The sequence below is a fragment of the Diospyros lotus genome, chromosome 14 (assembly GCF_014633365.1).
Source record: "Diospyros lotus cultivar Yz01 chromosome 14, ASM1463336v1, whole genome shotgun sequence".
Taxonomy (NCBI): domain Eukaryota; kingdom Viridiplantae; phylum Streptophyta; class Magnoliopsida; order Ericales; family Ebenaceae; genus Diospyros; species Diospyros lotus.
This window is the reverse complement of record NC_068351.1, coordinates 32,569,842-32,586,137: the sequence shown is the minus strand read 5'-3', so window position 1 is coordinate 32,586,137 and position 16,296 is coordinate 32,569,842. Positions and strand designations below refer to the sequence as shown.

General features: G+C 35.4%; 2 protein-coding genes across 2 annotated transcripts; both read right to left on the bottom strand.

Moving 5' to 3' along the window:
- Positions 1-6,357: 6,357 nt before the first annotated feature.
- LOC127790788 (exocyst complex component EXO70B1-like) lies at positions 6,358-8,691 on the bottom strand. Its single transcript, XM_052320468.1, has one exon. It carries the CDS (start codon positions 8,526-8,528, stop codon positions 6,603-6,605), a length of 1,926 nt encoding a protein of 641 aa, XP_052176428.1. The 5' UTR covers positions 8,529-8,691; the 3' UTR covers positions 6,358-6,602.
- A 3,488-nt stretch (positions 8,692-12,179) lies between these two features.
- On the bottom strand, positions 12,180-14,732 carry LOC127789550 (pentatricopeptide repeat-containing protein At5g50390, chloroplastic). The gene has a single exon (XM_052318458.1). It carries the CDS (start codon positions 14,435-14,437, stop codon positions 12,356-12,358), a length of 2,082 nt encoding a protein of 693 aa, XP_052174418.1. The 5' UTR covers positions 14,438-14,732; the 3' UTR covers positions 12,180-12,355.
- Between the last annotated feature and the right edge of the window lie 1,564 nt (positions 14,733-16,296).

The window sequence follows — 16,296 nt, the reverse complement described above, 5'->3', positions numbered from 1 at the left end:
CGGATGTCGTATAAAGTTAAATTTAAATATGTGATTCAGTTGATTGCATTGCACATATGATTGACTGACTGTTGTTTGCCCACAAAAATGAATTAAATTATTTTAGAACATGTTCAGTTCAAGGAGATTTTTTTTTAATATTTTTAATTCTAATTTTTTTATTAAATGGTTAAATTTCTAATAAGAAAGTAAAAAACTTAATGTTCTAACTTTCTAATTTTAAATACTATGAATTAAAAAAAATAAAAAATATATATTTTCTAAATTCTTTAAAACCGAATGTTATTGCTTTTCGAAATATATAAAATATTAAGATATATTTAATTAGAAAATGAAGAAATGTAAGGAATCCCTTTTAACTTTTGATTTTACTTTAGCTGTGGGGTCCACCGAGAGTTTCCCTTTCGATAAGCCTTTCCCCATGCAACACTCAAAAGTAGAATTAAAATAATTTTTGAGTTATTTTGTTATTATTGAACTCTCAACTCTTACTTTTATTAGATTAATAGATCACCTCTAGAAATTTATAATTAAATAAATTTATTACAATAGTCTGAACGTCTTTGTTGTTCTTTGTTTTATTGAGGAAATCGAGCGTTTTTGTTATTTTTTGTTTTATTGAGGAAATCGAGGTGAACATAACCCCATTGTAGAGTGTAAACAAAATAGTTTGAACAGTGGGGATTATGTTCACCCTCGTTAAAGAGGATGAACAAAATCGCACTCTACTATTCCTATAAATTATAATTTGCCACGTCTCCAGCTAAGCAAATCGAATAAATGAATTATAAGTTGAAATTCGAATTTTGGCTCACACAAATATAAACAAATTATCGTCTATCGCACAAAAATAAATTCAATTTCTTGACCTTGCAATAACTCAAGTTCTCGATCATGTGTAGTAGACCACTTGTATTATCCTGAAGAATATAAAAGTTATGATTGTTACACATAATTATTTTAATTAAATTATAATGTTATGTTATCAATAGGTAATAATAAGTATTGCAAAAAAATAATATATAAAAAATCTAAAAGAGAATAAAAAATATTTTCAAAATATTCTAATAATATTCTGACCATGTTTTAACAATCTAAAAGACCTAAAAGATAAACGAATAACTGAACTAAATCTCTGTGGATGAACTCATAAAATCTCCACAATTGTTAAACTCTAAAGATAAAGTTGCAAGTAAAGAGGAGATTAATAATAAGAGATAATGATGGTATTATTATATCTTATGATTAGGGCAATAAGCAACAAAGATTTGGTTTGAAATATTATAATTAAAACACAGCAACCCATCAATTTGTTGTATTTGAGGTGGGGATCACATCATGAATCTCATTGGAAACAAAATCTCCAATCAAAGCACATAATTTCAAATAAATTGATTAGATGGTATGCACTCATCAGAGAGATCAAATTATAATAATAATGTCTCAACCAATAATAATAATAAGTCAATCCGGTCTATTCCCACTCCATCAAAAGAGACCTACTCTGCTGTTACGGAAATGTTATTTAAATTGTTAAAAAATTAATATTTTGACTAACATTCCATATTACTACTTTATATATTTATATTATATAATAAAAAATTAAAATATTATCACAAATATTAAATTTAAGTATACACATGACATTTCTATTATTATTAGAATATTGCAATTGTTATTATGAATGGGTTAATTATACTAATAATCACTCAACTTTGTATTCTATTATTGTTTGGTCACTGAACTTTGAAATGTTATATGTTAGTCACTAATATTTCAAAACTGTTACTGCTTAGTTACTGAACTTTAAAATGTTACCTGTTAGTTATTAATATTTCAAAATCGTTTTTTACCAATCACTCATTAGTCACTGAACTTTAAGTTTATAAATGACTGATGAAAAACAGTTTTGAAATATTAATAACTAATAGATAACATTTTAAAGTTTAGTGACTAAACAATAACAATTTTGAAATATTAATGACTAACGGTAATGTTTCAAAATTCAGTGATCAAATAATAACTAAATAATAACATAATATAAAATTAAGTGATTATTGGTGTAATTAACATGAATTTGTATTTTTCAGGCCATATAGCGGTAAAGAAGTGGCAGAAAGTACAGTTACAGTGCCCTCAGCATCACTTTTGCTGCAGTTTGTGGTTTGCTTTCTTTGCAAGTGTACAAACCAACCCACTTTTCAGCTACTTTACTTCATAAATGAAATGAAATGAATTGCTGCAACAGCAAGTAAAGCACAATCCAAGCTCAAAAGCCTCAGACTAGTACATTTGTTTTTGCCAGTTCGTTTCTTCATCAAGCCTTGGATCTCTTTGCTAGCTTTGTTGCTTCCTTCTACCCTTCATCTTTTGCTTATTTGATCCGGAAAGCAAAGTGCTAACCCAAATCAGGTTATATACCTAACCTAACCCAAACTGGGAGGTTAGTAATAATGGTAATAGCTCTTTCGTGACAAGAGACAGGTCATGGGATTCTGCAAACAGGCTCCCCGACCCCAGTAAAGCTAGGAGTCTCGGAGACACCCTTTACCTAAGCCAAACTAAAGAGTCAAAACAAAAATCATACTTCCATCATAGCCTTCCTATAACCAGCCATGTACATTCATGAAACAAAAGCAAGGGCCCTCACCAGTCACTTGCAAAGTCCGAACTTCAGTAGTGATATTCAACATATAAGAAACAGAAATTACTGCATCAGAGTAGAGGGCACATTGATGGAATGTTCTAAACTCATCCAACAAAATTTTGATCAACTGATCACAATACCAATTAGATTTTGATGTAGGCTGACCTAGGCAAACATCCAGGCTCCATATAGATATCCAATCTTCAAATGTACTGTTTGACCCTATCGTGCTCAATTAGCTGGACTCCCTCTTACAATTTGGTTGCTTCACTAAGGTTCAAACTACCTCTAAGCCAAACTCTTAAACATCAAGAGCTTTCCTGCTTGCCTTGTGCCACATTGCAATCACACTATTTTTGCTCTTCAATATTTCAAGTAGAGATAAACAATGTATCAAACCTTAATCCTACCATGAGAGGTTGGTTACATGATTTCTAGCTTGCTAATAATTTATATGGCCTTGTCTTCTATAAGGCCCATATGTCAGCTACAGTTATTGGATCCCAAAGGAAAGAACAGATATGGTGAGATAAATACAAGGTATTTCTTCGCTAGACAATCTCTACTTCAGACCTCACTTGACCTGAAAGTTCAAAATAATTGCACATCTTTTGTTTTCGGCAAGTAAAACAATGATGATAATAATTCCACAACATCAATGGAATATAATACGCAAAATACAGAAGGAATTACCTTTCAGGTCAAATGGGGATCAAAAGGCCTCTAATCTGCACAACTCTTCAAAATAGGGTTGTGCCATATTCAAATGTTAATCTAAGGAAGAGATAATTCTAGATCTCTGATTTAGGAGTTACAAGTAACTCGATGCCTAGTTTGGCTAAATGCAAATTGTAAAGAGCTGTTGTAAGGCTATAAGTTCTACACAGGTATAAATTGATTCTCTGCCATATATATCTTAGAAGGGTAAAATCTACCCTTTCTAGCGCAAACTCAATTATCAGAAATAGAAAAACTAAGGATCTCAAATTTCCTAAAATTTCCCCCTGGTCAAATAAAATTCGAATTTAACGAACAGATTTGTTTCTGAAACACCATCTCAATCGCAGTCCCTGATCTCTCATTCCTTAAACAATAAATACAGACAAAGCCAGTATGTTTCTTTTTTGCTTTTTTTCCCATTTTCTTTGACAGGTTTAATTTAGCTCAGTCTGAAATGCAGTCCTATGACTCGTACACCCAGATATCCATCTTATACCTTAAAATAATTATCTAAAGCTTCTTCTAATCCATTGTCCAATATGAAAATGGGCACTAATTCAATCCTTTGGTAACATAGACTGATTAAGAACCTTCTGTTCCCAATCAGTCGTCACACCCCATTATAAATGTCTTTCAAATCTCTGTAACATATTCATTCTAATGCCTATAACAATGTCCTCTTTATGCTTCTATGTCCCCTCATCAATTGCCTATAAATGAAAAAATATTAATTAAGATGCTCCCTTATCAACTAAAATACCCTTGTATCCATCCAACAAATTGCCCTAGACAATGAAATGCTAAAAAGTGGCACATATCATCATTTGTAATGAAAAACAAAGACAAAGGAAAAGAGTTGAAAGAGCTCCATTTGCCAAAAAGAAAAATACTAACAATATGAGGAAGCTATAAGTCAAGAGTCAAAATGAGGACAAAGATATTGCATTAGATATTTGATCACTAATTTAGAACTGGTAGATCAACACCAGGCTACAATAAAAAAAACTATAACCGATTATATACAAAAAAATGCACCTCTTATGCTAGCAACACAAGTATAGCATTCATTTTATTTCTTTTGCTGGGAAAAATATCACTAACAGCACAGTAGGAAGTGGAAACCTAGCACAACTGAAAAATAAATAAAGCAATCAAAAAACAGCTCAATATACTTTGTAAATTCTGTGAAAGGTTCTGGACAAAAATACACCCAAACCTCATAAGGGCATTATGGTGACCATTCTTAAAGCCTGCAGCTGGTAACCAAGTGGGCATAAAGCAGAGGCAAGAGCTTGCAGCAGGTACAACCCTGGGGTGAGGTTCTTTGTGAAATCCTTTGGACTCGTATTTTTGCTCCTCTGGTTGCTGAGGAAGAAAGGTGCTTGATGCACTTGAAAAGGGGTGCCTGGTAAAATGGGGCTAAAAGGCCAGGGATAAGGACTGTGTCCTGGAAAATGCTTGCAATTGTCTTAATATTGTGATTCTTCATCTTGTTGCGTCATGATCTGATTTTGATGTATGTTACATATGAATGAGAATCCCTACTGAGTATGCTTATACTCATGTTGTGTTATGAATGCACCCAGAAGGGGCAAATTTGTGAAGGAAAAGAGGGGAAGCCAGTAGGCTTATCAAATTGCAGCAAATTGGCTGATATGCACAATGCGTCGACATAAAGGACCTCCTAATGTTGAGCAATTGTGTCAAGGTTTTCAGAAAATGTATATAAAATATGTTTTGTGTGAAACATGCAGTTTTTTTAAGTATTTAGATGATTATAAAGATTTTTGGCATGGTACATGAAACAGTACAAAATGGACTACTGATTGATGCAGCTTGCTAGCAGGAGCATGTTTTGGTGTTAGCCCAGCCCTAAAACATTTTTGTGTGAAGTGCTTTGCCTAAAACATGCTATAACAAAATATACTGAGAGTTCAGAAGATCAATAACAGAGGAAAAATGGGCCAAAGGAGGCTGCAACTCAGTCTTGGATGACAGCAAAATTTCCAGAGACAGAGCACAAGTGTTTTACCGGACCAAGCTAAACATTACCCATTTCTAGGCACTAAATGAGTCAAATAGCTAGGGAACCAAACAAAGTGCTTACAGGAAACATGAAGAAGGGTGCTAGGTTTGAACCGAACCAAGGAAAAATGGAAAAACAAGACAAGCAACTAGTTAAAGGCAGTTAGCAGAATTAAGTCAACTTCAAACAAAATCAGCATTAGTTTAGAGGCTTGAAATTTGTACGCTGCACTCCGATTATCAGCTACCTGAACTTTTAAAAATGCATTCACAGAGTTGGACCCTGCACATCTCTTCCCTCTTATGGTTCTCCCCATACTTTTCTACTTGCTATAGTTTCCAAAGTGAAACCCAGTTGCTACTACCCCTACTCTCAAATAACTAAAGAATTTTTTATTTAGACCAACATCAGATGTCATCATGTAAATTTCAAAACTATCTTTGCACAAACTGCTATATTTAGTTCTGATGTGGAGAAAAGAAGAGGAAAACCAAAACACACACAAAGTAAATTCCCAGCAAGAGCTGTTCACATGAGAAACCTGATCCCAATGGCCTCATTTTCCATAGCATAAAAATCAGTGCCACTTATATACTATAAAAATTAACACAATAGGTGCATGCTTGATCAAGAGGAAGAACAAGAAAATCATTTTATGCATTAAGAGAGAATGCAAACTCTACTCTTGGTCCTCTTTCTAATTCATGCTCACCATAAGAAAACCTACAAAATTTAATAACAGTTTTTCTTTCTCATTGTCATTCCACAGCTTTTGGTCTTTCCCTTTTTTGGGGGGTTGGGGGTGGGGTCATAGATAGATGGTTGGAGAGTTAATTCATGTAGCCAAACCTACCTAAAAAGATTAAGGCTTGTGATTTTTTTTTTTTGTTGTTGTTGTCATGGTGGTGGGGGAGTGGTGTTTGATTCCCAACCACATAAAAAGCAGCAAGCACAACCTCAAATGTGAAATAATCAGGACCCATAGTCAACATTCAACTGTAAATGCCACTCATGAACATGAGACATGATTGAGTTTCACACATAAAGGATCTAAAACATGTACAAAATTATTACAGTATCTAGCTGTGACTATATTTCACAAAACCTTTTGATTAAACATTAACAACAATAAAATAAGTAGCACATCATCAAGCTCATTTTGAAATAAACTGAATCAAACTTGATGACAGGCTTACCTATCCCCCATTACTATGAATTTTTTCTTCTCAGGTGATGCAGAACTCCAGGTGTCCCTTCAAATAGGTCCAATAAATAGTTCTCCAAATCTTCTGGTGTATATTTAATGTATTTCCCAGCATGCTTTCCACTCTCTAGCTGATTCCCAAACCTTCCCAGGAATGACCTATATGCTGGTATTACTTTCTCTGAAATGGATATTCGAAGCTCTTCACGAAGTTGAGCATCTGGAACCTTCCAAGCTGTTTGGATCCTATAAATTTCTTCAAAACCAGTATTGAAATTCTTAAATCTTTCCTTCAAAGCCACCTTGGAGGCATTACTTGCACTCCCGCCAATCCCTTCATCCTTCAAACAAGACAAGACTTTGCTCCATGAGGCTCTGAGGTAGCTTGTGGCATGTTGACGAATCTGACCCCGGCGTTTGCGAACCCATTGATCACCCAAAAGCTTTCCAAGCTCAGAATTTTTCACCTTCTGAACTATGTAAAGTATGTTATTCATCAAGAATATATATTGCATTGCACCATCTTCGTACATTCTCGACTTCTCCTCAATATTGGATTCAAGAGATTTTAGCAATAAAAGCAACCAACCTCCAGTTGGAGACATGCCCTCTGATGGTGTGTTATCATCATCATCCCTTTGCAAATTTTCTAATTTATCCACATCTTCTTCCAGAAGAGAATTCAGGGTATCACTATAATCCACAAGCAATTTCACATAATTCATAACATATCGTGTAAGTGGATGAATCTCGCCTCCTTGAATGGGTTTCCGAGAAGCCTCACCCCGAACAGCATTTTCAAACTCCACAAGTGTGCCAACAGCTGCTTCTCCAAGTCCAGCCAGCACTCCCTGGGCCTCACTGCACACTAGTTTCCCTGACTCATCACCAAACAACACTTGCAAATCAGGCAAAACGCTCAGCAGCACATCATACATATCAAGTATACGAAACAGCTTCTCTGATGACCTCTTTCCAATCGCAATGGCTTCCCCGAAGTTCAACAACTGCATGACGCATGCCTTTGCTGTCTCCACGAAGCAAACCTCTTTTATCAGTTCAGAACCCTCAAATAGCTGTTCACAAAGCCGCTTCTCACCCGTCAAAAGAACCCTAACCACAATCTTAACGGCTTGGATCCACTTCTTCATCTTCTCATCCAATGAGCTCCAGTCAACCTTCTGAACCTCCTCAATACTCAGCTTCTCAAGCCCAAGAATCGACAAACACTCGTCAAGAACATCACGGCGAACACCGCTATACACTTGGCAGCACTCCTTCTCGTAACCAGACCTAATCATCCTATCAGCGATCTCCTTCAGCTCTCCAACAGCATCAGGATGAATCAAGTCCACACACACATCATCCCCCAAGCTCGCGCCTCTCTCGTGACAGAAACTCGCCTGATCATCCACCACGAAGCTCTCGAAACCCTCCATTTCCCCATCGTTCGACGCGATCGACAGCGAAACCCTCCGTATCGATCCGTGCAGACTCTCGGCATCCAGCGGCACCGTGCTCCGTATCAGAATATGCCGGAACTCATCCTCCAGTCTCGCCATCGCCGCCTGTATCGCACTCTCCGCCCGATCCATCAGCTCGCTCCCCGCTCCGATCTCCAGATCCTCGGTCAACCGGAGGATTACGTCCACCGCAGCGAGGTACTCAGCCGCCCCCTCCTCCGGCGCGAGAGAATCGGAGTCCCAGCCCAGAATCACCTTCTCGGCGGCCTCGAACCTGGCGTCGGAGTATCCGTCAGCGGCGGAGATCAAACTGGTGATGTTCGAGAGGCGGTTGTCGAAGCTCGATAGGATCAGAATCATATCCTGAGTGGCGTCCTTGGACGTGTTGAGAGACTTCACGATCTGCTGAGCCGTCGCCATCACCCGGTCCTGTCCTTCGATCGTCGCCGCCATTTTCATCGGCTGCATATACAGATATAGGCCGATATATGTAAGTATAGGTTTCAGAGATCAGGGTTTTCAGAGAGAGAGAGAGAGAGAGAGAGAGAGAGAGAGAGAGATGGTGAAGAAGAAGAAGAAGAAGATCAACGGGTCACTGCCGTTTCCATTTTCTCATCTGTCTACAGTGCGAAGTCTAAACTGTGGTCGGGCTGCTTTAAATGGTTCGCCCGAAACCAGACACAGAGAGACAGAGAGCGCCTCGCATTGGATTGAGTAACGTTAACGTAACCGCCTTTTTTTCCAAACGTGTCTGGTCGGGTCGGGCTGTGTTTGAAAGTCAGTGAATTGGGCCTTTGTCTGTGTCAGCCGGGCCTTTACTGGGTTAATTGTGATGCGAAAAATTGTAATTTGTAATTTTAGATGTACAAAATTAAAAATAATACTTTTCAAAGTTATAAAGTACATTAAATTTATAATTTTTAAATTCTAATAGTTCAAATTATGAGTAATTATAGGGATGTACATTCGGTTATAACCGAATCGAATTGACCAAAAATTATTAATCTAATTGAGGTATATAATCGAACTGAATCGATTGAATCATCTAAACTAACCGAAATAACAGAAACTAAACTAACTGAATTTTGAGTAGTTGTAATCGAATCGAAAATCGAACCAAAATTTTTACCAAAAAAATCAAACTGAACCTAATAAAAGAGGGCTAATTTTGTTGTTTTGGTTCAGTTTTTCGGTTAATAATATTAAAAAAATAAAACCAAATAACTGAAATTCTTAAAAAAATAAATTGAATCGAATTGAAACTAATAGTCGAAATGAACTAGATAACTAAAAATATTAAAGGAAATAACCGAACCAAACCGCTACTGATAAAAAACTAAACCGAACCGACAAGTTCAGTCGATTCGATTAGATCGATTTACTCGAGTTTTTACTCAATCCTAAGTAATACACTAAAATAATATGTAATATGTAACAAAATTATATCTAATAAATATTAATTTTAATTAAATAACAAATGCTTGGTATTTTAGTAAAAGACTAAAACACGAACATTAAAAAAATGAACAAAAATGACTTCTTCTTTTTCTCTTTTTTAATTTCTTCCTCTTCTTTCTTTGCAACCTTCTTCCAACTTTATCTCATTCTTTTCGTTGGCAATTATACTGAAAAAGTATGCAATAAATTAGTTCTCTTCCTCTCTTTCTAGGGGCGGATTTAAAAGTGAAGCTCATGGCAGCCTACAACAAAAATTAAAATTTTAAAGTAAAAGTCCAGTCCAAATCTAATTCAGCCCACTCCAGTCTAGCCCACCCTACCCCATCTTAAAATATTGGATCCGCCCCTGTCTCTTCCCCTTTAGAAATCGCATCATTGATGTAGTCTTGCAAAACGTAAAAGCTCCAATAAAAATTTCAAAGGAATAAGATATTATCGAAAGTAAAAAATAAATAAAAATAATAATTATAGTATTTTAAATTGTTCCAAGATATTAATAACACGAAATTTCACATCAATTTGTTGGTGGCGACGGCAAGAGATAAGAGAGGCATAACTACGATCAAGTTTCAAGTTTGTGAGAATATATTTAATTTGAATTAATTTAAAATTTAAATTATAATATATAATTAAATAAAATAATTATATATGGATAGAAAACTATATTTCCATCACCCCACTCATATTCAACAAATATTTTAAATATATTATCTGTATCTTTATTATCCTGCGAGATCATTATTCATGGACGACGAGTCTACCCTTATGACACCCCAAGATTAATGATATTATTTTTACGAATTGAATTCAGATATTTTAATTATAAATAAAATGATTTTATTGTTAATATCAAGATTAGACTTTAAATTAGCTTGAACTTAATTTATAAAAGATCAAAATGCCAAGACTATTTTATCCTATAGTAGTAGTTCATTGCTGAGTTTTTCTAGCATGTAGTCAAAAATAAAACATAAAAAATTGTACCACCATTTGTCTCTAGCCCATAGAGGAAAAATGAAGAAAAATTTCTTAAGCTAAGTGTTCTATTGGCTCTATAGAAGATAAAGATAAGAAAATAAATAGACTAATAGAGATGAATGACGAGATAGAATCAATGTTCCAACCACACATGGTTAAAAGTAAGAGTGAAGTTGTATTCATAATCAAAGTTACATGAAAATAGAAATGAGAAATGAATATAATACGAAACGAAAAAAAAAAATGATATTTTTAAAAAAAATAAGAAACAAAAATAGAAGGAGTCTTTTTATAAATATAATTTTTTAACGTAAAGAATTCTCGTAAAATGACCCCAAAACATTTCCACAATTGCAAAAACGGCCCAAAAATATATATTTTTTAATATTTCTTAGCATTTCGATATAAAAAACATTTCAAAAATATTGAAATGTCATCCCTGAAGCATATCAGTGCATCATAGATAATAATACAGTGGATTTGAACATAATTAATCCTCTATGTAGTATTATTTTCTCAAACTTCGATATTATTTCTAACTTAAAACATGGGGGAACCTTTCTAGGTACACCCGGGTAGTCTTTAGTTTTCTTTGCAGCCGCATTGAGCAAGAGGTTTTCATCTACATATCCCAAGATAGTCTTGTCATCAAGTTCGGTTACACCCTAGGATTTTGACTATATCAAGCATTCCAATAAGTTCAGCCTGTCAAAATAGATGTTACAAAACCAACAATAGTAAGACCAAAAACTATGGATCTCAACTAAAGCTTAAATATTTAGCTTATTCCACATAATGAGATGAAAATTTGATAGGTTCTTGTTATTGTTACTGCTTGAGTATTTACCAGATAAAATAAAGTAGTGATGAACAGTTAAATCAACTAATAGACGAAAGTTATCAGAGTGCCATCAACAAGTCGAGCTCAGAAGAAGGAAAAGGAATGTCTTGCATGGAAATGCTCAGGGTAACTCCAAATTTGACCTAATATATTAGCCAAGTTCATGCGTCTTGGAGACGTATGCATGTGGGCATAATTGTCAAAGGCTCTAGGCACACACTAAGCCACAGTTGTCAAAGGCTCAAGGCACACACTAACCCACGAGAGTGCATGAAGCCTCGGCATGAGATGCAAGCACGAGCCTTTTGGATGTAAGACACACATTTATCAAAAATTTATGTAAAAATATTTATATATTATTATTTTTAATATATAAATAAAGAAGTACGTTAGACTTATAAAATCATCAATGACAAATAACTATTAATATATTATTATAAGAACAGTTAACATTCTTTTAAAAAAATCTAAAACATCAACATAATGCATACTTTCAAAAAGAGAGCTGATATGTTGCCCGACTTGAGCCAGCGAAGGGAGTGGTGTGTGGGCCCCACCACCTCCCCATGGAGCCCACGCCCCCTTTCTTAAATTGTTCGTGTTGAATAATTGTTATGTTGTCAACATAACAATTCTGTACTTTTAAATTCAAGATTCAATAAAAGAGATAAATTCATGAAATGACAAGCAAGTATAATGGCATAAAAATTCTCAAACATAACAAGTGATATATAAATTATCTCATGGGCGACGCACCCTCAGATGAGACAGTGTAGATATGTGTCACGAGAGAGAGATCTAGTTTTATTGATGATCACATAGAATTGCTATCACAGACAAAATAGAGAGAGAGAGAGAGAGATCTAGTTTTATTGATGATCACAGGGAATTGCTATTACAGATAAAATAACAAATATATATACTCTGAAAGTTTAGAAAATTAAGGGAAGAAACAGAAAACGATGACTTACAGTTTCACTGTCACAATCCTTCCATCAACAACAAAACATTAGCACCATCACCAGTAATCCCCACAAGAACAGTTCCCATCTTTAAAACGATGAAATCTGCTGGCATCCCTTACTATAATCTCCCTTCCGGTAACCATCGCTATTATTTTAATTGCATTATGGCAGTCACCACAAATTCGGTGGCTCTGCACAAGTTGCAATGCTGTAGAAGGAGCGGTGTTAATAAGCCCAAATGCAATTGCCAATTTTTCACTGTGATACAATACCATTCTCTCTTCTTGTTCATCCACATCAGGAAGCAAAAACTTATCCTCAGGAACATAACCATGCTTTGAGATTTCCCGCATCAATTCACCTATTTTCTTATAAATCTCTTTTGTTTGGATATGCTGCTTATCTCCAGACAGAAAAGCATACGGTTGTTTCTTGATTTCGATCCAAGTGCAAGCAGGAAGCATTCTCAAACCCTTTTTTCGCAAGGTCTGGACAACACCAGCTGCTTCCTTCAACTTTCCCGACTTGTTATACACATTCAATAGCACAATATAATTACTAAGCTTTTCAGGTTCCATTCCATAAATTTTCTCAGCTGCAAATTTTGCAAGCTCCAAATTCTTATGAGCCCTACAAGCAGTCAGCAAAGCAGCCCACATATTCACTGTAGGTTGAAAAGGAGCATCTCTTATCAAAGCAAATGCTTCATCGAAAAGTCCCTCTCGACCTAATAATTCAATCATGCATGCATAATGCATTGCACGGGGCTTAACTTTGTGGTCCCTGCTCATGGATTCAAATATTTCCCAACCACGATCTGCTAAATTTGAATAGCTACAAGCAGATAAAACAGCAAGAAAAGTAACGTGATTGGGAACCATTCCTTCACGAATCATTCGCTCAAATAGCTCAACTGCCTCCATTCCCCGACCATGATTGCCATACCCTCCAATTAAGGCATTCCACGATACGACATTCTTCTTAGGCATCTTTTCAAAGACATTCCTGGCATCTTCCATCCTTCCCCATTTGCTATAGAAGTCCACAAGGGCTGTGTTAGCCACTATATCCGACCCAAAACCATTCCGAACAAGACCAGCATGTGCTTGTTTTGCGTGTTCTAATGAAGCTAACCTCGTACACACTCGTATAATAATTGAGAATGTAAAATGGTCCATTTTGACACCAGAATCCTGCATCTCATAATACATGTCTAAAGCTTCCTCGCTGTAGCCATTAAGTGCATAGCCTGCAATGACCGAATTCCATCCCACCGTGGTTTTCTCAGGCATCTCATCAAAAACACATTGAGCATCCTCAATGCCGCCGCACTTACTGTACATGTCAATCAAAGCACAAGAAACAAAGATATCTTTACCTACACCCATCTTCAGAGCACATGAATGCAACTGCTGCCCAGGGAAAACAAGCTCCAGGCCAGCACATGCTCGGATCATCACAGAAAATGTTCGGGACCCAGCATCAGAGTACTGCTCCCACATGATTAGAAACAACCGAAAAGCCTCTATGTAATCTCCCGAGTCCACGAGCCCCCCAATTATGGTGTTCCATGAAACCAAGTTCCTCTGCGGCATTTCATCAAATATCTTGCGCGCATCAATCATCATCCCACATTTCACGTGCATCAACAGTACCCTGTTCCTCATATACTGATCTGGCTCAAACCCACTATTGATCATATAATTAAACACCCTCTTAACACCTCTAACAGATTTCAAACTGATGCAGGCGTCCACCAAGGCATCAAAAGTACTACTGCTAACATCACGGCCGTCCTCACACTCCAAAATTTCGAATAATTCAAATGCCTCCTGATACCTTTTGTATAAAACCAACTTCTCTATCTGATCACATGGTCCTGAACTAGGACTCCTGATCTGGTCTACTTCCAAACGGGTCTCTTCCTCCGTCTCACGGTTAACTTTTGAAGGTTTCGGCATGGGTCTTGGCTTTAACCCTCGTTCTACCAAAGAACACCTAGTCTTCGAAAATCGGCTTCCCCATTTAGGGATTTCCGCAAACACCTTCTGCTCCGTAAATAAATGGCGAAACCTGCAACCACTTTGAATCTGATCTAACGAGAGGCTCTGGTAACGCGAAAGGGAGATCTCCATGTGCAACAGTTCGCAAACAAGAAATGATAGAAACACAGAAAGCGAATGAATGAAGAAGAGGTGCGGAAATTTACAGATGGAAAGCGGCAGATCTGAAGAACTCAGCTTCGGAGCTCGAACTTCGGCTGATTCTGGCTATATTCGACGAAGCCAACATAGGAAAATCCGCCGAATCCAAGTAAGCGTTGAATGCGTCCGTAAAGTAGTTGCGAGTTGGCTAACGAATACATCGAGCGTGATCTGTTTCGCCGTACTATGCTTTGATTCCTTTCACCAGGGGGTTGCATTTCCTAAATGAAGGATTGCCTTTTGTCCCATTGCAACAAATTTGCGTTGAGATTAGTAGTAATAGTTCATAAATTCGATACTTAATTTAGGTAAGAGTCAAAGGTTCATTTATGATTTATCTTTTTTGTCAAAAAAACACAAGCGATAGAAGATCACGTAAAGACGATAATTCTAAAGATTGTCTTGTGTAGATAACTATAATATGCCTAGTTCAACTAGAGATTAGTCAATGATCGGTTTGGTAACTTAACTAATTGAATTAATTGAATTAGGAGATAAAATAAAACTAAATTGATCGATTAAATTAAATAATTGAATATAAACAGTATAAAATGAATAAAAAGTCGAACTAACACACAAAAAAAAAAAAAATCAAACTTTTCAAGAAACAAACTAATTGATTTGACAAAAAAAAAAAAAACAAACCAAAAATTGATTATAAACTTCAAGTACCAATTCAAGAAAAGATATTAAAAAATGACATTGTTTTATATTTTTGTCAGTTTGGTTAGTTCGATTATTCTAATAAAAAAAAATTGAATTAAAAATTCAAAATTGAACTTCTTAAAAATTATAACCGAACCGAACCATTGCAAGAAAATAATTGAAGCAAACCGATAAATTCGATTAAATCAAATTTTTGCTCTCCCCTAATTCCAATCACATTGTAGCGACACAGACCAAACGTTGGGAGATGGGATAATTAGCTGATTTGTTACTAAGTTCCCAATGGGCACATAAAGGATCCATCCCTTATAATCGATCGATTGTTGACTAACTTTTGTAGGGAGTGTTTGCCTAGTTACATTAAACATTGTATTTATTGACTTTTGTTACAAATTTAGTGTGTTTTGAGTCTCTTTGATAGTTTTTCTTTTTTCTTCATTTTACAAAAATGTAGGGGTGAACAAGATTCGATTTAACTGAAATAACCGAATTAAATAGATTAAAATTATCAGTTCAGTTTGGTTCAAGCTAAGGGTTGATTCGATTTGAATTTTAAGTTTGATGATTTTATATATTTCTATTCAGTTCAATTTTCGTATTGAAAAAAAAAATTAGAACAATCGTACCAACTGAAATGGCTAGACAATGTTGTTTTTGACCAACATTTCAACAAAAAACAGAAAAAGAAAAGAAGCTGTTTTGTTGGTTTTTCTGTTTTTGTTTTTTCAATCGATTTGGTTTGTTTAGTTTTTTTGGTTTTCAATTTGTTCGATTTTCGTATTTATTTGATCGATTCGATTCATTGGAGTCATATACAGTTAAAAATATTACTTGATGGGTGATAACATATCCAAAACTCATTTAATTTTATTAAAGTTTGAATCACTACAACAAATTTTGAATTAAGAGGCATTTAAAAATGCCTTAATAGATAGTTTATTAGGGCATTTTAACTATTATAACATTAATAATAATGCCTCATGTAACTGTGCCCCAAAAACGTATTGAGACACTTACAAATGCCTCAAAAACAACTATAAATTTAAGTTTGTTGCGACACTTAAAAATGCCTCAAAAATCACTATAAATTTATTTTTCATATCCCCCATAAGACCATATCTTAA

What these genes read in the sequence shown, in the direction of transcription:
- LOC127790788 (XM_052320468.1), bottom strand. Translation starts at nt 8,528, where the DNA reads ATGCAGCCGATGAAAATGGCGGCGACGATCGAAGGACAGGACCGGGTG.
- LOC127789550 (XM_052318458.1), bottom strand. Translation starts at nt 14,437, where the DNA reads ATGGAGATCTCCCTTTCGCGTTACCAGAGCCTCTCGTTAGATCAGATT.